Genomic DNA, 19,795 nt, shown 5'->3' with positions numbered 1-19,795 from the left:
AATTGGGTATCTTTAGCCTGGAAAAGAGGAGACTGAGAGGAGATATGACAGCCATCTTCAAATATCTCAAGGGCTGTCACAAGGAAGAGGGAGCAAGCTTGTTTTCTCCTGCTCCGGCGGGTAGGACTCGAACCCATGGCTTCAAGTTACAAGAAAAGAGATTCTTACTATACATCAGGAAGAACTTTCTGGTCTTAAGAGCTGATCAGCAATGGAATGGTCTCCCATGGGAAGTTGTGGACTCTCCTTCCTTGGAGGTTTGGAAGCATAGCTGTCAGCTTTTCCCTTTTCTTACGAGGAATCCTATTCGGAATAAGGGAATTTCCCTTTAAAAAAGAGATAAGTTGACAGCTATGTTTGGAAGCCTTGGTTGGATGGCCATCTGTCATGGAAACCCAGTCAGTTGGGCAGGGTAATAAATTACCTTATTATTATTATTATTATTATTATTATTATTATTATTATTATTAGAGATTCCTGCATTGCAGGGGGTTGAACTCGATGATTCTATGATTTCTAGTAAATCACTCATTATAAATCACTAGCAGCAAACTAAATTGCCCATGTGTCAATCTGTTATGTAGCCAAAACAGAACTACCCACACAGAAGAGAGAGGTTTAACGACAGGTTTACAAAAAGTACAAAAAGTTTGGGTTCAAAACAGCCCGGTGAAGACTGAGCATGAAATGCTGGCTGGGTGGCCATTGGGGTGGAGGGGAAGACACAAAAAAATCAGACGGCAACTAGGAATGGAATGGAGTATCCTGTTCAAGGTACGGCACGCCGCATCATTCTGTTGGAGATCTGGCTTGTGCCATTAGATGAGGCGGCTGATTTGTCCCTCCTTGAGGATTTGGTTTAGAGCTCCCCCTAGTGGACAAGTGCTGGAAGCAGCACTACCAGAGACCTGAAAGTTCTTGGAAGGAAGAGAGTAGGACTGCCATCTTTTGTGTATTTAAAAAGCTTGTCCAGCAGAAAGTGCCTTTGAGCATGTGCAGAATGCCTTTTGCTTCCCCCCTTCCCCCTTTGCTTCCCAACAGCAAAGTTGGGTGTTTTGTTTTGTTTTAATTGCATATATTAATTTCGTTTATAATGTCTTGCTTTCTAAAATGGCCTAGGACTCTGCACTTTGGTGCTTTTCTTTTGTAATGGGAATCAGCCCCTGCTATTGAAATAAATAAATAAATAAATAAATAAATAAATAAATAAATTGTAGGACTAAGTGTAGGACTAATTGCAGTTGTTAACAGTCGTCAACAGGTTTTCCATACCCATTGAGCCAATCACCCATCTCCTACGCCAATGCAATTCTGGGCTGCATCGATAGGAGTATAGCATCTAGATCAAGGGAAGTAATAGTGCCACTGTATTCTGCTCTGGTCAGACCTCACCTGGAGTACTGTGTCCAGTTCTGGGCACCACAGTTCAAGAAGGACACTGACAAACTGGAACGTGTCCAGAGGAGGGCAACCAAAATGGTCCAAGGCCTGGAAACGATGCCTTATGAGGAACGGCTAAGGGAGCTGGGCATGTTTAGCCTGGAGAAGAGGAGGTTAAGGGGTGATAGGATAGCCATGTTCAAATATATAAAAGGATGTCACATAGAGGAGAGAGAAAGGTAGTTTTCTGCTGCTCCAGAGAAGCGGACACGGAGCAATGGATCCAAACTACAAGAAAGAAGATTCCACCTAAACATTAGGAAGAACTTCCTGACAGTAAGAGCTGTTTGACAGTGGAATTTGCTGCCAAGGAGTGTGGTGGAGTCTCCTTCTTTGGAGGTCTTTAAGCAGAGGCTTGACAACCATATGTCAGGAGTGCTCTGATGGCGTTTCCTGCTTGGCAGGGGGTTGGACTCGATGGCCCTTGTGGTCTCTTCCAACTCTATGATTCTATGATTCTACTACCCTTCTGAGAAATACCCCACCCTCCCACTATATAGAAGGGTCTGGTGACTTCTGTTTCAGTGTATCTGAAGAAGTGTGCATGCACACGGAAGCTCATACCCAGAACAAACTTAGCTGGTCTGTAAGGTGCTACTGGACAATTTTTTAATTTTATTCATTTTTATTTCAACTGTGTCAGACCAACATGGCTACCTACCTGAATCTAGCCTATGCTGTGTGAAATATACTCAGAGTCGAGAGTGGATTTCGTGCTTTTTATTCAGCTCATAGTGGTGAGGAGGAATGAATGTTTCCCCAAAATATCTGCTTTATATACAGTGGTACCTCGGGTTAAGTACTTAATTCGTTCCGGAGGTCCGTTCTTAACCTGAAACTGTTCTTAACCTGAAGCACCACTTTAGCTAATGGGGCCTCCTGCTGCCGCCACGCTGCCGGAGCACGATTTCTGTTCTCATCCTGAAGCAAAGTTCTTAACCCGAGGTAATATTTCTGGGTTAGCAGAATCTGTAACCTGAAGCATATGTAACCCGAGGTACCAATGTACATTATTTACACAATGGGCTGCACGTGATTGGCTAATTCCGGGATTCTCCTGTAGGCCAATCAGGTTGTGGATTCACTTCTACCTGGAGCTGGATTGGGTGGCTCCTGCGGACCAATCATACTGCTGCATTGTTCTAGGACGAATCCGACTGCTGCATTTTGGATCCTATTCAACTCAGTACATAACACTTTGTGTGTTGTAAGAGCCTACGGACAGGGTTCTTCTGAACACGTACAGAGCTTTCTTCTCAATGGATGCAGGCAACTCTCAGCTTACCTTATATATTTTTTAAAAAATAATTTTATAAGTTGTGTGTCCTTGTTTCTCAATTTGTTCCCTTTACGTGGTTTTGTACATTTTGTGGATTTTACACATTGTGATTTGCTGTTTTTTTATCGATTACAGATTAGTAATTCTTTAGTGTAATTGTTAAGTGTAAAAGGTTTAATTATTATTTGCTGGTGTTTAATTTTACTATTTACTATTGGATTCTAATGGAATATTGAATAAAGTATTGCCTTATTTGAAATAAGCTGTTTCTTTTAAAGGTATCCTTACTTTTTATATTGGATCAGATTGTTAATATTATTTTTGTGTTTGTTGGAAGCTGCCCAGAGCGGCTAGGGTATAAATTATTATTATTATTATTATTATTATTATTATTATTATTATTATTATTAAGATGCCCTACCCCCATCTTTGGGGAGCAGGATTATTTCATAAAATCAGATTGTGGATTAACTGAACCTTGACAAAGACCAGCCATGAAACACTTGCTGCCGCTCAGCCAATGAAACCGATTCCATCCAAGCATTTTCCTTTATTTTGATCTTTATTGAACCAGAAAGGGGAAATGCTGTCATCCAGGCCTGGTGGCTCTGCGTCCCTTCCATTTAAACAGACGAGCGCACGAGAATCGCCGGTGGCACCTTCTTGTCTGAAAACTCTCTGTGACCTTGAGAACCGTGCAGACCGCAGCAATCCAACCGGTGCAGATTCTTCAGGCGTAGCAGTGCAGAGATAGCCTGTTGAATGCTGTCTGTCATGCAGCTGTTGCCAGCGCAAACCTTCTGTTCCTTCAGGAGTTGGCAAACTTACTCTTCTCGGCCCCAGAAGGGTTTCCTGAATTGAAGCAAAGCTGAGGGGTGAAGAACCAAGACTGAATTTTGGGTTATTTCAAACTTTATTAAGGGAGGTAAAGGTAAAGGGACCCCTGACCATTAGGTCCAGTCGTGGCCGACTCTGGGGTTGCAGCGCTCATCTTGCTTTACTGGCCGAGGGAGCCGGCATACAGCTTCTGGGTCATGTGGCCAGCATGACTAAGCCGCTTCTGGCGAACCAGAGCAGCGCATGGAAACGCCGTTTATATTCCCGCCGGAGCGGTACCTATTTATCTACTTGCACTTTGACGTGCTTTCGAACTGCTAGGTTGGCAGGAGCAGGGACCGAGCAATGGGAGCTCACTCCATCGTGGGGATTCGAACCGCCAACCTTCTGATCGGCAAGTCCTAGGCTCTGTGGTTTAACCCACAGCACCACCCACGTCCCCTTATTAAGGGAGATGTTTCAGAATAGTCGGGGGCCCTGGGGGTGAATTTATGGAACCAAGGGGACGGTGCCCTGAAAAAGTCTGGGAGCCACTGGTTCGAAACATGACATTCAAAGCACAATGCACCAAACAGCTCGACGAGGGAAGCGACAACTTGGAAATATCTCCTGTGTGGGCCTCGGCGCATGGCTTCTTCCCCTCTTGAAAAGTCTGGGTTTACGGCTCTCTCTTAGGCTGAATACTCTGCACCCAGGGGTCTCTGAAGGGCACAGGAGCTGCTGCGACAATGGCGCCCCGGTGCTGCCCAGGGGAGCCCTCCCGCAAAATGGGGGACAGCTGCTCCTCCTGGTCTTCGCCGTCCTGCGCCCGCTTGCCGCCTCCGTTCAAGTTGCGCAGCCCTGAGGACAGAAGGCAGACAGTCAGCAGAGCTCCGGCCAGGGCGCATAGAACCGCGCCCACGGCCTGGCAGATCCCCAAGGCGTGGTTGTATTCCACCGCCTGCTGGTCGAGCACCACGAACTCTGCCTCGCCGATCCCTTCCAACTTGGGGGGCAGGAGGTACCCCGTGGCCAAAGCCGAGGCGCCAATGAGCAGCAGCAGGGTCCCAGCCGAGAGGGTCACCTGGGGGTGGAAAAGAACAGGATGAGAACGCGGCAGCTAGACTGGTGACTGGGAGCGGCTGCCGAGACCATATAACACCGGTCTTGAAAGACCTGCATTGGCTCCCAGTACGTTTCCGAGCACAATTCAAAGTGTTGGTGCTGACCTTTAAAGCCCTAAACGGCCTCAGCCCAGTAGACCTGAAGGAGCATCTCCACCCCCATCGTTCTACCCAGACATTGAGGTCCAGCTCCGAGGGCCTTCTGGCGGTTCCCTCATTGCGAGAAGCCAAGTTACAGGGAACCAGGCAGAGGGCCTTCTTGGTGATGGCACCCGCCCTGTGGAACGCCCTCCCACCAGATGTCAAAGCAAAAAACAATTACCAGATTTTTGGAAGACGTTTGAAGGCAGCCCTGTTTAGGGAAGCTTTTAATGTTTATTGGTTATTTTATTTCAGTGTTCTGTTGAGAGCCGCCCAGAGTGGCTGGGGAAACCCAGCCAGATGGGCGGGGTATAAATAATAAATTATTATTATATTATTATTATCACTGTGTACACACACAGAGCGGTTTTCGTTGTGGAACAAGAAGTTTTGGCTGTGTGTTCTTGCGTCTGGGCAAATCGAGGCAGATGGCTGTGCCCTTCAGTGCACTGCAGTGTGGTTCAATTAAGTCAACAGCACTTGGCATGACGCCGCGGAGACGGTAAGAAAGGAAGCAACCTTTGGAGATTTCCCCATAAAACAACGATCCTGTGCATGCTAACTTTCGGGGAAGAGATCCATTTAAATAGGGTTACAGTCCAGATCAGCAAGAGGTAAAAGGTAAAGGGACCCCTAACCATTAGGTCCAGTCGTGGCTGGCTCTGGGGTTGTGGTGCTCATCTCGCTTTACTGGCCGAGGGAGCCGGCGTACTGCTTCCGGGTCATGTGTCCAGCATGACTAAGCCGCTTCTGGCGAACCAGAGCAGTGCACGGAAACGCCGTTTACCTTCCCGCCGGAGAGGTACCTATTTATCTACTTGCACTTTGACGTGCTTTCGAACTGCTAGGTTGGCAGGAGCAGGGACCGAGCAACGGGAGCTCACCCTGTTGCGGGGATTCGAACCGCCGACCTTCTGATTGGCAAGTCCTAGGCTCTGTGGTTTAACCCACAGCTCCACCTGCATCCCTCTAGCAAGAGGTACATTATTATTATTATTATTATTATTGTTATTATTATTATTATTCGCCACCGCCTCCTCTTCCTCTAAAATGTCTCGAGGTGGCTTGCAAGATGAAATACAAGCGATACAGCAATTAAAACCAGGAAAGTCAAAACAAAATACCTAAACATGCCTAGAAGTGGCCTCTGAGCATGCCAGAAGTGCCTCTGAGTGCATGCAAAGGGCTTTCTCCACACACTTCAATACCAGGATCACCCAGTGCACACCTGAGATTAATGGAAAAAATGCTTCTGGGCTGGTTGGGGCTCAGCCTTTGCCAACCTGGTACGCCCCAGGTATTTTGAACTAAAGCTCCCATGAACCCCAGCCAGTGCATTTGAGGGGGCACACAGTTGGCAAGGCTGCATTAGCCCCCTCCCTAAGCTTTTTAAAGACCATCCCTGCAGTTCAAGGAAGGGACCACAAATCCCAGACTTGGGGCAGGAGTGCGGTGTGGCAGAGGATTCCTAGCCAGTGGGCGCAGAAGCTGGGTGGAGCTCTCGAATCGCCCAGGGGTGAACCCAGCCAAGGTGGCACCAGGAGGTGCAAACCCTGGAGCTTGAATCTTGTAGTGAGTGGCAGGACGTGACCTCCAGAACCCCATGCTCCTTCTGGGAGTGCCAGGATGCTCCAGCACATGTCTGCAGGTGGCGCCAGAGTCATCCCAGAAGCTGCCTGGTCTTCGTTGACCTGAGGTTGCTCCCAGTGGAGACCGGGGCATCTGCCGGGCCTGGCCTGGCCTTAGCAACCGCTGCTGCCTTCCTATAATACTTGCTGGCTGCCTATTCCCTTGGAGAGATGCCCTGGGTTTGCCCCCAAACTCCCCCTCCCATTTGCATGCAGAAGGTCCCTGGTTCACCCCACTGGCAGCATCCCCAGGTAGGGAATCTCCTGTGCTGGAAGCTCTAGATTGCTGCTGCCTGCCAGAGTAGGCATTCCTGAGATTGACCAGCAGTCTGGCTCGATTTAAGGCAGCTTCCTATATCCCTAACAAATAAACTCTGCACATGCTCAAGGGGCCGTTTTTCTTAAGCTGCTTTAATAAACGCTGGCGGTGGGGAGAAGGAAGAACTCTTCGCATGCTCAGAGGCGCTTAGTCTGAAAGGCCTGAAAGCAGCAACAACAAAAGGCAGGTACTTGTTGCAGTCCTTACCTTCCAGAGGACAGAGGACCAGCCGCTGCTGGCTGGAGATTTTGGGGGCAAATCCAGTTCGTCGTCCAGATTCGCTCCGGTGCAGTCCTCATAGAAAAGGTGCAGGTAGGAACGAACCCCGTACCATTTCCCCCGCTCCATGCCTGGGCCTCGGCTGCAGCCGCACGAAAGTTGGCAGGATGTGGGCACTGGACCTGAGTGGGGCACAGCAAACGCGTCAGGCTCGCTCGGTTCCAAGAGGCCGGCCGGCCGTTCCGTCAAAACCAGACGGACAGGGAGGACTTCGAGAGTAAATGGGGAACCGTGCTGAATATTGGGACGGGTCTGCAGGTCACGCGATTGTTCCACCACCAGGTATAAAATGTGTTATACAGATGGGACCTGCAACTAAATTTTGCAGCCTGGAGTGCTCCCTGCTCAACCAGCCAGCCATGACCTCTCCCAGGTTGCTCCATTCCGTCCCCACTTCTCCCCAGTTTTCTGTCTCCACTAACATTACCAGCAGCAGCCAGCTAGGATCCTGTGCCCATTGGACAGGCTGAATCTTCATGGGGCTCATTGGAGGATTTCCCCCTCTCTCTTAAATAGGGTTATTGATTGTTTTCCAAACCTCAGGCTGGACACAGGACTCCACATGTGGCCTGACCAAGGCAGAATAGAGTGATACTATTGCTTCCCTTTTTGAATTCTGGTGCTGGAGGAGACTCTTGAGAGTCCCATGGACTGCAAGAAGATCCAGCCTAGCCATTCTGAAGGAAATCAGCCCTGAGTGCTCACTGGAAGGACAGATCCTGAAGCTGAGGCTCCAATACTTTGGCCTCCTCATGAGAAGAGAAGACTCCCTGGAAAAGACCCTGATATTGGGAAAGATGGAGGGCACAAGGAGAAGGGGACGACGGAGGACGAGATTGTTGGACGGTGTTCTCGAAGCTACCAACATGAGTTTGACCAAACTGCGGGAGGCCAGTGGAAGACAGGAGTGCCTGGCGTGCTCTGGTCCAGGGGGTCACAAAGTGTCGGACACGACTAAGCGACTAAACAACAACATTGCTTTCCTTGACCTGGACACTAGACTTCTGTTGATGCAGCCTAGAATAACATTAGCTTTTTTTGCCGCCGCATCACCCTGTTGGCTCATGTTCAGCTTGCGGTCCACTAGCCCCAGATGCTGTGGCCTAGACGGGTCACTGGCCTGATCCAGCAGCCGAGCTCTCCTTCGGAGAAGCAAATTGACCTTTAGGACTACTTGGAAAGCAAGTCATATTGGTGTAACAGTCATACCTCGGGTTACAGATGCTTCAGGTTCCGTTTTTTTGGGTTACGGACTCACCGAAGTACTGGAACGGGTTACTTCTAGGTTTCGGCAGTCGCGCATGCACAGAAGTGCTAAATTGCGCTTTGCGCATGCACAGAAGTTTTGAATCGCAACCTGCGCATGCGCGGTGCTGCAGGTTGTGAACACTGCAGATTGCAAACGTGCTTTCCCGCACAGATTGCGTTCGCAATCCGAGCGTCCACCGTACTGTAATGATAGCTTAGTTTGAATGTGAACTCAGCATTGAATCATGGAACCCTAGAATTGGGTCGTCTGGTCCAACGCCCTGCAGAATCTCAGCTAAAGCACCCATGACAGATAGCCATCTAACCTCGCCTTAAAATATGCTTGTTTCCTGAAACAATTGCCGCCATGCATCCCTGGAATCTCACCCAGAATAGCTCCAGGAGGAACGAATAGCTCCGGGAGGTCCTCCTGGCGTTTATTAACGGATCCTTCTCCATTAAGGGCACTTATGATAACAGCTGGGCACTTCTCCTCTGCCTCAAAAATGATTTGTTGGCTTCAGCAACTGGCAGGGGCAGATTGGGGACATTTTTGTGTGGCCTGAGGGGAGACCCCCACCCCATCTGTAAGCTGATAGTGAGTCCCTTTTGAATTTGGCAGGATGCTGTTGGTTCTGGAAAGATGGAGCGACGCTGCTCTATTTCTATACAGTGGTACCTTGGTTCTCAAACGCCGAAAACCCAGAAGTAAGTGTTCCGGTTTTGGAATGTTTTTCGGAAGCCGAATGTCCAATGTGGCTGTCGGCTATTTTTTCCGGGGTGCCTGTACCAATCAGAAGCCGCACCTTGGTTTTCAAACATTTTGGAAGTCAAGCGGACTTCCGGAACGGATTACGTTTGGCACTTTTGTTTTTGCTATTCATTTTGCGTTTTTGTTTTTGAGGCTCTTCGGTTAATTTGTTTTTGTGACTGTGTGGAACCCAGTTCAGCTACTGATTGATTGATTAATTGATTGCGTGACTGTGGAAATGGATAAAAGCCCCCCATCCAAACAACGACTATCATCGGTGCAGGTAAGAAAAAAAAATATATTTTTACTTTTTATCATCTACATCTTAATTATTTTATAGTGCAGCACATTGATTATTTCTTTCGTTTTATGGATCAGTGGTCTCATTAGATAGTAAAATTCATGTTAAATTGCTGTTTTAGGGGTTGTTTTTTGAAGTCTGGAACGGATTAATCCGTTTTGCATAACCAAGGAAAGTGTGCCTTGGTTTTGGAACGCTTTGGTTTTGGAACAGATTTCTGGAATGGATTAAGTTTGAGAACCAAGGTACCACTGTATTGCATTCACGTCCAGCCCTTCCTCCATCTAGGAGGACAATGCAGGGCTGGCCTCACTGGGTTTTTTTGGTGTGTTCTCACCACAACCCTGTGAGGTAGGATTGTCTAAGAGCTAAGTGACTGGCTGAAACATGCACCTACAGTCTTCCCCACCATGAGCTTTGTGGCCAGGGGCAAACTACACATTACAAACAAATTGATTTTAGGGGTTTTTTTTTACTTTATTTTAAAGGTACAGTGGTGCCCCGCAAGACGAATGCCTCGCAAGACGGAAAACCCGCAAGACGAAAGGGTTTTCCGTTTTCAGAGGCGCTTCGCAAGACGAATTTCTCTATGGGCTTGCTTCGCAAGATGAAAATTGACGAAAATTTTTGGGGTTTTTTTCCCGCTCCAAAACCCCTTTTTCTGAAGCGCTAAGCTGCTAAAAGCATTTTAGCAGCTAAACCGCTAATCCCATAAGCCTTTAATAGGCGTTAATAGCCCTTAAACTGCCAATAGCGCTAATAGCGCTAATCCGCTAATGGGCTTGCTTCGCAAGACGAAAAAACCGCAAGACGAAGAGACTCGCGGAACGGATTCTTTTCGTCTTGCGAGGCACCACTGTATTGTTTAGATGAATGGGAGGAAGGGCGGGGTATAAATTTAATAAATACAGTGGTACCTCAGGTTACAGACGCTTCAGGTCACAGACTCCGCTAACCCAGAAATCGTACCTCGGGTTAAGATCTTTGCTTCAGGATGAGAACAGAAATCGCGTGGCGGCAGCTGTAGGAGGCCCCATTAGGTAAAGTGGTGCTTCAGGTTAAGAACAGTTTCAGGTTAAGAATGGACCTCCGGAACGAATTAAGTTCTTAACCAGATGTTGATGGTAGAAATCAGTCAATAAATGAACGTAACAGAGCAGTCACATCCGTAAAAGCAGCTTGGGGAGAGGACCGTTTTGCAAAGAGAAGCAGCTTTGGGAGGGGGCCAGATTGAGAAGAGGGGGAGAGGCCTCCAGGACATTTCTGAGCACAATTCAAAGTGTTGGTGCTGACCTTTAAAGCCCCAAATGCTCCCTTGGCCTGGTATACCTGAAGGAGCGTCTCCACCCCCATCGTCCAGCCCGGACACTGAGGTCCAGCTCCGAGGGCCTTCTGGCGGTTCCCTCCCTGCGAGAAGCAAAGCTACAGGAAACCAGGCAGAGGGCCTTCTTGGTGGTGGCATCCACCCTGTGGAACGCCCTCCCATCAGAGGTCAAGGAAATAAACAACTATCTGACTTTTAGAAGACATCTGAAGGCAGCCCTGTTTAGGGAAGTTTTTAGTGTTTGGTGTTTTATTGTGTTTTTAATATTCTGCTGAGAGCCGCCCAGAGTGGCTGGGGAAACCCAGCCAGATGGGCGTGGTAGAAATATTATTATTATTATTATTATTCTTCTTCTTCTTCTTCTTCTTCTTCTCCCAGTTGAATGACTACCGGCTATTTGTGAAAAGCAGCGGAGCCTTTGTGGGTCCCCTGCCATTCTAGGGGAATGGGCTGCGGAACACTAGATTACGCTCTCTTCAGACAGGCAAGGAACAGTTTGCTTCACAAACAGAAAGGCACTCTGCACATGCCCAGGGATACGTTTGCTTTTAGGGCCTTTTTTGGTTGTAGTTGGTTATTTTTGTCTTAAAGGCAGTTCTTCTGCTGAAAATTTTCTGCTTCCTCCATATGAGCCTGTCCCTTTCTTGTGTCACCTTTAGGATTACAGCAAATGGCAAAGAGACAATGTGGCCCGGAAGTCTGCACTGAAATTAAACATGCCTCCTTATTATTATTATTATTATTATTATTATTATTATTGGGAGGGACATGGGACCCCCTGCAAACAAGGGGTGTGCAATGCATCACGATGCCCTGGGGTGTGTTTGTGTGTGTTTGCATATAAATGGTAGTGCCAGAATATTGCTGTTACTGCACACACACAAATCAGGAATAAAACCAAAACCTTGGATCAGAGAAACTTTCTCAGATCCTTCAGACAGAAAGTGCAGAAGGTTTTCCTGCACCTCTGAGAAGCACCCGGGCGCTGCAATTTATTTATTTATCACATTTATAACCCCACCTGCTCCTCCAAGGAGCTTGAGATGGTTCTCCTCCCCCTCTATTCCATCTCAAGAACAACCTTGTAAGGTAGGCTAGGCTGAGAGAGGAAGTGGCTGGCTCCCAGGGTCACCCACGGTGACCTTTGCTGCCGTGTGGGCATTCGAACCCTGGTCCCTCCCGGGCCATGTTCCAGCGCTCGCTAGCCACTATGCCGCACTGTCCCTCTTTGCAATGCCTCCTTGCAGCCCTGTGTGAGGAAAGGCTGGCTGCCCTTCCCCCCTCCTTCCCTCCCGCTTTCCTTTCTGCTCCCCACACCCCCACCCCATCAGTTCAGCCTGCCTGGCTGTGAGCTGGCTGCATCCTGCTTCCCTGATTGGCCGTTGCCATGGGGACCGCCTCACGCAGAGAGGAGGGAGGATGGCTGCAAAGCCCGCTCCATCCTTCAGCATGCTGAGAGCCAGACCCAGATCCAAGGGCTGGTGGGGTGGGGAGAGAGCAAGCAATGAACCCAGGGAGTTCTTCCTTCTCGAAGGGGCTTTATTCCAGCCTCCGTCCTGTATCCTAAAACCCTTCAGCAAGGTTAGGCTACCCGACAGGGCGAGGAAAAGGCTGCTGTTGCTTTTAATCGCTTTTATTTAACAGCACAAACTGAGAGGCAGTGTTGTGCAGTGGCTAGAGCGGTTCTCTTGTGAACCGCCTGGGATCTTCATTGGGTTTTTTTAAAAAAAGGAAAAAAATTGTCCATGGAGGCACAGGTCAATTCTGTGTCCAGGGCAGCTGTTTACTAGCTCCATCTGGTATGCCCAGGTCATGTTTTGCTGCTTCCGCGCATGCACGTGACGTCATTTAGAGCACCTGCGCATGCGCGAGCAGCAAAACCCAGACGTAACGTGCTCCGTTACTTCCGGGTTGCTGTGAAGCGCAACCCGAAAGTGCTCAACCTGAAGCACATTCAACTCGAGTTATGACTGTATTCTAATATTGTGTGGGAAGCCGCCCAGAGTGGCTGGGGAAGCCCAGCCAGATGGGCGGGGTATAAATAAATTATTATTATTATTATTATTATTATTATTATTATTATTATTATTACTCCAGCTGTGGAGGAAGAACAGTGTCAGGTATGCATGCCGGAGCCAGGCCCTGTGACCAATAGGACTCTGCAGGACTGGGGCCTTCCTAAGTTTGTTCTGGAGAGGCAAGGCGTGGCCACACAGGTGAGGCCCATTGGTATCTGGCAGCACCTGGTGGCAAGAGCCAGGAAGGGATATAAAGTCAGCATCTTCCCTTTGGCTCTTTGCCACAGCAACACGTTCCCTGCCTTGCTGGGTTTGGCTTCTTGCTTCCTGACCCTCTGTCCCTTGGCTTTTGGACTCCTGGTTCTCTGACCCTCGGACTCTGAGGTTCCTGACTCCTGGTTCTGGACTCCCGTTCCTGCTCCCACCCCGCCATCTTGCCCCCGGTCCTGACGTCCCCAGCTGGGACTTCAGTCGCCCATGAACCGGACCGTGACAAACAGAGCCATTGTGGCCGCTGATCGTCTTAAACGGGTCATGGCCTGGGCCTTCTATTTCCCTCTCCTGCTATAGCAGAAGCAGTGGCGTAGCGTGGGGGGTGCAGGGGGGCCGGCCGCACCGGACACAACATCTGGGGGTTAGGGTTAGGGGGCGCAAATCCACGGGTTAGGGGGCGCAAATTACTTGCCTTGCCCCGGGTGCTGACAACCCACGCTATGCCACTGAGCAGAAGTGACAGAACTGGCCCTATCCACTTCCCCCCTACTAATAAGAGCATAAGAAAAGGCTGCTGGATCAGGCTAGTGTGGCCCATCTAGGCCAGCATCCTGTTCCCACAGATGCCCCAATAAGAAAACCCGCAAGCAGGACTCGAACCCAAGACCCCTCTCCCCTCCTCCTGTGGTTTCCAGCAACAGGCATTCAGGAGCATTGCTGCTTCCAACTGTGGAATCATCCTGGCTAGGAGCTCTCAATAGCCCTGTCCTAATTGATCGGATCCTGTTTCAAAGCGGGTGGCTGCCTGCTGTGGCAGGGAGTCCCATAGCTTAACAGGGCGAAGAAATGCTTTGTTTCATCTGTCCTGGGCCTTCCAACAAAGATCTGTTCCGCCGCGGCTCCTCACCTGCGTTTTTGGCGCCAGCCAAGGAAGTCCTCCTAGCGCATCTCTCTGCCTCTCCGCCAGCAGCGACAAGCCACAGGTGGGCACCCGCCGGAGTGGAAGAGACAGGGCAGCCGCCGCCACTGCTGCTGGTTCATGAAGGAGGCAGGCTGCGTCATCCGTGCCAGGCAGCAAAATGCCAAATGCCCTTTTGCCACCCCCTCACAGCCAGGTCAGCCGGGCAGGGTGCTTGGCAGGGCAGCCATTCCTCTGTGGCAGCAGGCAGAGACGAGGTTTGCTGCCCACCGGCGGCTGCGAGCGCAGCTCCAGAGTGCCAGGCTGCCAGTGTCTGAGTCAGTCGCTCTCGGAAACAGATGTCTCCACGGGGATGAGAGCAGCTTTCTCGAGAGCGCAATGCCTCCCCGCCCGCCTGGCTGAGTCACGGCTGGCCTCGGCTGCCCACACCTCTGGCAGGCCCCAAATATTCGGAGCCCGGCAGCCGGGAAGCCAAGAAGGGAGTGTCGCTTTCGCTCTCCGAGGATGAACGTGGCAGCTTCTACAGAATCCAATTATCTTGTTAACTGGGACCCGGCGGACAGGAGGAAACTAACATAAGCTCTGCGGGAAAGATGGAGCTCTCTGTGCCCTTATTTTGACACCCCTCCAGCGCTAAATGGGCTTAGAGTCCACCGTCGGAACTGGGGGCACGATCCACCTGTCCATTTCATGGAGAAATGGTGGGATTAAAATATTGTTGCAGGCCACCCTGATTTCGTCAGATGGGTGGGGTACATTATTATGATGATTTTAATCTCTGAGCAGTGTGAGATTCCAGAGGCGCTTACCCAAAGTTTGTTTTTCCTGGAGTTAAGTACCACTGGTGCACCATTTGCATCAAATTTTCTCTGATTGCGTAACATGCCGTAAATTTAATACCACATCTCCATAATTTCTCCCATTGATCCAGCCGAATTGCATGACCTCTATCACATGGCCATTTAGTCATAACTTCTTTTACTTCTTCATCCTTTAACTCCCATTCTAATAATAACTTATACATTTTGGATATACTCTTTTTCGAGTTTTGTAATAATACTTTTTGTCATTTTGATTCTTCTTTTTCAAATCCTATTGCTTTGTCCTGATTAAATATTTGGACAATTTGACGATATTGTAATCGTGTGGTGCAGTATTGGGTCACCTCTTCGTATGGTCTTTATTTTGTTTTATTTTAAAATTAAAATTATTTTTTTTAAAAAAATGAGTTTGTATTTCCTTCAGGAATGAGGCACAGCAGAAACTGTGGTGTTTTCATGCTATGTGGCTTATTTACACACATATATATATACCGTATTTTCCCGTGTATAAGACACCCCCATGCATAAGACGCCACCTATTTTTGGAGACTCCAAATTAAGAAACACCCCCGGAACACTACCTGTGTATAACATGAGCCCCAATTTTAAACCTAATTTTTTGGTGAAAAAACAACCCTAGTCTTATACATGGAAAAATACGGTATATACAACCTGAGGCTGCAATGTGGGGGTTCATATCACGAACACTCCAAAACGCTCTTGTTTCTCCCTTTGATTCATGCAGAAATCAGCCATGGCTTTCTCTCTGTTGGGTGTTCTTGGGTAAATTAATCAAGCCTGGAGAGCTCTGTTGGTTTGGGCGTGGTGCTGACAGCACCAAGGTTGCAGGTTCAATCCCCTAATGGGACTGCCGCCAATTCCTGCATTGCAAAGGGGTGGACTAGATGATTGTCAGGGTCCCTTCCAACTTTACGATTCTATGACGTCTACAAAATTGCTTTGGTTTGCCCTGGGCAAGAGAAAGCCAATAACCAGTTTAATAAATAATAATAATACCTCTTTCTCAGTCAAATCAATGGGCTTTCAGACACGAAACGAACATGCAATAGGAATCAGGATGAACTAAATTTGGATCCAAGCCATTTCCCCTGCTGGGAATGTAGCTCAGTACAGTCTCCACAGGTGCGCAGCCTGGGAGTCATTTTGGACTCACAGCTGTCCATGGAGGCACAGGTCAATTCTGTGTCCAGGGCAGCTGTTTACCAGCTCCATCTGGTACACAGGATGAGACCCTACCTGCCCGCAGAGTGTCTCTCCAGAGTGGTGCATGCTCTGGTTATCTCTTGCTTGGACTACTGCAATGCGCTCTATGTGGAGCTACCTTTGAAGGTGACCCGGAAACTACAACTAATCCAGAATGCGGCAGCCAGAGTGTTGACTGGGAGCGGCCGCCAAGACCACATAACACCGATCTTGAAAGACCTACATTGGCTCCCAGTACGTTTCCGAGCACAATTCAAAGTGTTGGTGCTGACCTTTAAAGTCCTAAACGGCCTTGGTCCAGTATATCTGAAGGAGTGTCTCCACCCCCATCATTCTACATGGACACTGAGGTCCAGCTCCGAGGGCCTTCTGGCGGTTCCCTCGCTGCGAGAAGCCAAGTTACAGGGAACCAGGCAGAGGCCCTTCTCAGTAGTGGCGCCCGCCCTGTGGAACGCCCTCCCACCAGATATCAAAGAGAACAACAACTACCAGACTTTTAAAAGACGTCTGAAGGCAGCCCTCTTAGGGAAGCTTTTAGTGTTTGATGCATTACTGTATTTTAATATTTTGTTGGAAGCTTCCCAGAGTGGCTGGGGAAGCCCAGCACGATGGGCGGTGTATAAATAATAAATTATTATTATTATTATTATTATTATTATTATTACACTGACTGGCAGCTTCTCTCCGGAAAACAAGGGTGCTGGGCAGTGGCGTAGCGTGGGGGGTGCAGGGGGGCCGGCCGCAGCGGGCACAACATCTGGGGGTTAGGGTTACGGGGCGCAAATCCACGGGTTAGGGGGTGCAAATTACTTGCCTTGCCCCGGGTGCTGACAACCCACGCTACGCCACTGGTGCTGGTTGGGAAAGCCATATCCCTGAGACAACCCATCTCCTGCCCTGGAAGAGTGTTGCGTTGATGCGCTGCCTTCGCGTCTTTCATCTGGGATACGCTCTGGTTCCCTGCCTTCCTTTCCTGACACTTAATTCACCCTGACAATTGAAGTGGGTGCCACACCCACCCTGCCTGGGAGCTGCTGGCTTGCAAGGGGAGAGGAGTCTGCTCTGGCCTTGTTTATGTGTGTCAAAGGCAGGCAGGCAAGCTTATGACCTTCTAGAGGAGGGAGGCGAAATTAAAAGACGCCTGCTTCTTGGGAGAAAAGCAATGACAAACCTAGATAGCATCTTAAAAAGTGGAGACATCACCTTGCCAACCAAGGTCTGTATAGTTAAAGCTATGGTTTTCATAGTAGTGATGTATGGAAGTGAGAGCTGGACCATAAAGAAGGCTGATCGCCGAAGGATGGATGCTTTTAAATTCTGGTGCTGGAGGAGACTCTTGAGAGTCCCATGGACTGCAAGAAGATCAAACCTCTCCATTCTGAAGGAAATCAGCCCTGAGTGCTCACTGGAAGGACAGATCCTGAAGCTGAGGCTCCAATACTTTGGCCACCTCATGAGAAGAGAAGATTCCTTGGAAAAGACCTTGATGCTGGGAAAGATGGAGGGCACAAGGAGAAGGGGACAACAGAGGATGAGGTGGTTGGACAGTGTTCTCGAAGCTACCAGCATGAGTTTGACCAAACTGCGGGAGGCAGTGGAAGACAGGAGTGCCTGAAGTGCTCTGGTCCAGGGGGTCACGAAGAGTCGGACACGACTACACAACAACAACAGAGGAGGGAGAAGTGCCCTTAATATGCTCCTCATCCTGCCTGTCTCTGGAAATCTAGCTGCCTTCTAAAGGCTGCAGAGAGATACTTGCCATGTTTACCTCTGCTTGACAATAGCAATGGGAGAAGAGGCTGCTGGATCAGACCATCCAGTCCGGCATCCTGTTCTCACATTGGCCAGGCAGATGCCCTAATGGGGAACCAGCAAGCAGGATTTGAACACAAGAGCCCTGTCTCCTCCTGGGGTTCCCAGCAACTGGTGCTCAGAAGCACATACTCGCCAACATTTCTCCGATGAAAATAGGGGCATTCTATTCCATAATAATAGGAATACCCTGCTCATCTGACTGGGTTGCCCCAGCCACTCTGGGTGGCTTCCAACATATAATGATAAAACATTTTAAAAAAACAACCCATCTCTGTACATTGATGCCTTCATTTCTCTTCTAAAGGTTGTAGAGCAGGGGTCAGCAAACCTTTTCAGCAGGGGGCCGGTCCACTGTCCCTCAGACCTTGTGGGGGGCCGGACTATATTTTGATAAAATAATAATGAACGAATTTCTGTGCTCCACAAATAACCCAGAGATGCATTTAAATAAAAGGGCACATTCTACTCATGTAAAAACACGCTGATTCCCGGACCATCTGCGGGCCAGATTGAGAAGGCGATTGGGCCGCATCCGGCCCCCAGGCCTTAGTTTGCCTACCCATGTTGTAGAGTTACTTATCTCCTTGGCTCAGAGGTTGCTTAACTCCATAGCCTCCAAAATTTCTCTGATGAAAGTAGGGATGTCCTATGGAAAAGCGGGACATTCCAGAGTAAAATCAGAAACTAGGGCATCTTCTGTAAATCCGGGGCTGTTCCAGACCCCACTTGGACGGTCCGGAAGCCTTACTGCCTGCAGATGGAGAGGCAGAACACAGCCACCTTGGGTGGTAGCTATTGATGGATTTACATTCCACGAATTTGTCCAGCCATATTTGAAAGCCACCCAATTTGCTGGCCATCCCTGCCTTCTGTGGCAATGAGTTCCATAGTTCAACTATGCACTGCATTGTTGTTGTTGTTGTTTAGTCGTTTAGTCATGTCCGACTCTTTGTGACCCCCTGGACCAGAGCACGCCAGGCACTCCTGTCTTCCACTGCCTCTTGCAGTTTGGTCAGACTCATGTTTGTAGCTTCGAGAACACTGTCCAACCATCTCGTCCTCTGTCGTCCCTTTCTCCTTGTGCACTGCATTAAGAAGTGCTATCTCTTATCTATCTCGAATCTTCCAACATTCCTTGTTTCCAGATTGCACCATTTGGGAAATATGCTAAAGCGTATTTTTTGCAGACCTGCTGCCCTCCAGATGTTTTCACCCCCTGCAACGCCCATCATCCCTGATCAATGGTCCTGCTGGCTGGGGGTCATGGGAATCAAGCAACATCTGGAACATGGGTAGGCAAACTAAGGCCCGGGGGCCAGATCCAGCCCAATTGCCTTCTAAATCCGGCCCACAGACGGTCTGGGAATCAACGCGTTTTTACATGAGTAGAATGTGTCCTTTTATTTAAAATGCATTTCTGGGTTATTTGTGGGGCCTACTGTTTTTACATTCGTAGAATGTGTGGTTTTATTTAAGAATGCATCTCTGGGTTATTTGTGGGGCATAGGAATCTGTTCACACACACCCCCATTATAGTCCGGGCCCCCACAAGGTCTGAGGGACAGTGGACCGGTCCCCTGCTGAAAAAGGGCCCCCTGATCTGGAAGGGAACAGGTTGGGGAAAGATGACCCCTAGCCCCCTCGCACAACTGCTTGCATGCACACCTGTTTCCTTCCACAGTTTCTGGGTTGCTTTCAATCGATCCTGATCCCAGGGTGAATGGAAGACTTCCAGAGCGTTTGTCCAATCCAGACAGTGTCTGCATCACTGGGCCAGCAACAGCGGGCTTTGGAGTCTGCCTTTCCGTTGCTAGGAAACGGCGGCGGCCGAGATGCTCTGTTGCTGGGATGCTGATGCTGCGGAGATGGAGCTGGCGAGGAGAGGGTGCCAGCTTTCCCTGTTGCCAGGATACGCCTGTTGTCGGGAGAGAGGGAAGGTGTGGCTTGTTGCCAAGGTGCCTCAGCGAAGCCAAGCGCTTGGTCCTAGCAACAGCGCACCTCTTGCTGGTACCCTGTGCCCATTCCTCCGCAGGGCAGCTGATTGGTCCAGGACAAGGGACCGAGGCACTGAGCGGCAGATTCCATCCACAGGTGCCATGGGAACTAGTTGCCAGCCACCTCCCGGTCTCCTGGCT

At 49.3% G+C, this 19,795-nt stretch overlaps 1 protein-coding gene across 1 annotated transcript; it reads right to left on the bottom strand.

Annotated features, from left to right (window-relative positions):
• Positions 1-3,262: 3,262 nt before the first annotated feature.
• On the bottom strand, positions 3,263-14,408 carry NRSN2 (neurensin 2). Its single transcript, XM_083447716.1, has 3 exons — positions 13,789-14,408; positions 6,955-7,148; positions 3,263-4,619 (listed from the first exon to the last, which is right to left on the bottom strand). The coding sequence occupies exons 2-3, from the start codon at positions 7,093-7,095 to the stop codon at positions 4,215-4,217; spliced, it is 546 nt and encodes a 181-aa protein (XP_083303842.1). The 5' UTR covers positions 7,096-7,148; positions 13,789-14,408; the 3' UTR covers positions 3,263-4,214.
• Positions 14,409-19,795: the final 5,387 nt, after the last annotated feature.

The sequence above is a fragment of the Podarcis tiliguerta genome, assembly GCF_965153285.1.
Source record: "Podarcis tiliguerta genome assembly, chromosome: 6".
In the NCBI taxonomy this organism is placed as follows: Eukaryota; Metazoa; Chordata; class Lepidosauria; order Squamata; family Lacertidae; genus Podarcis; species Podarcis tiliguerta.
Note: the sequence above shows the minus strand (reverse complement) of the source record. Positions and strands in the feature narration are given on the sequence as shown.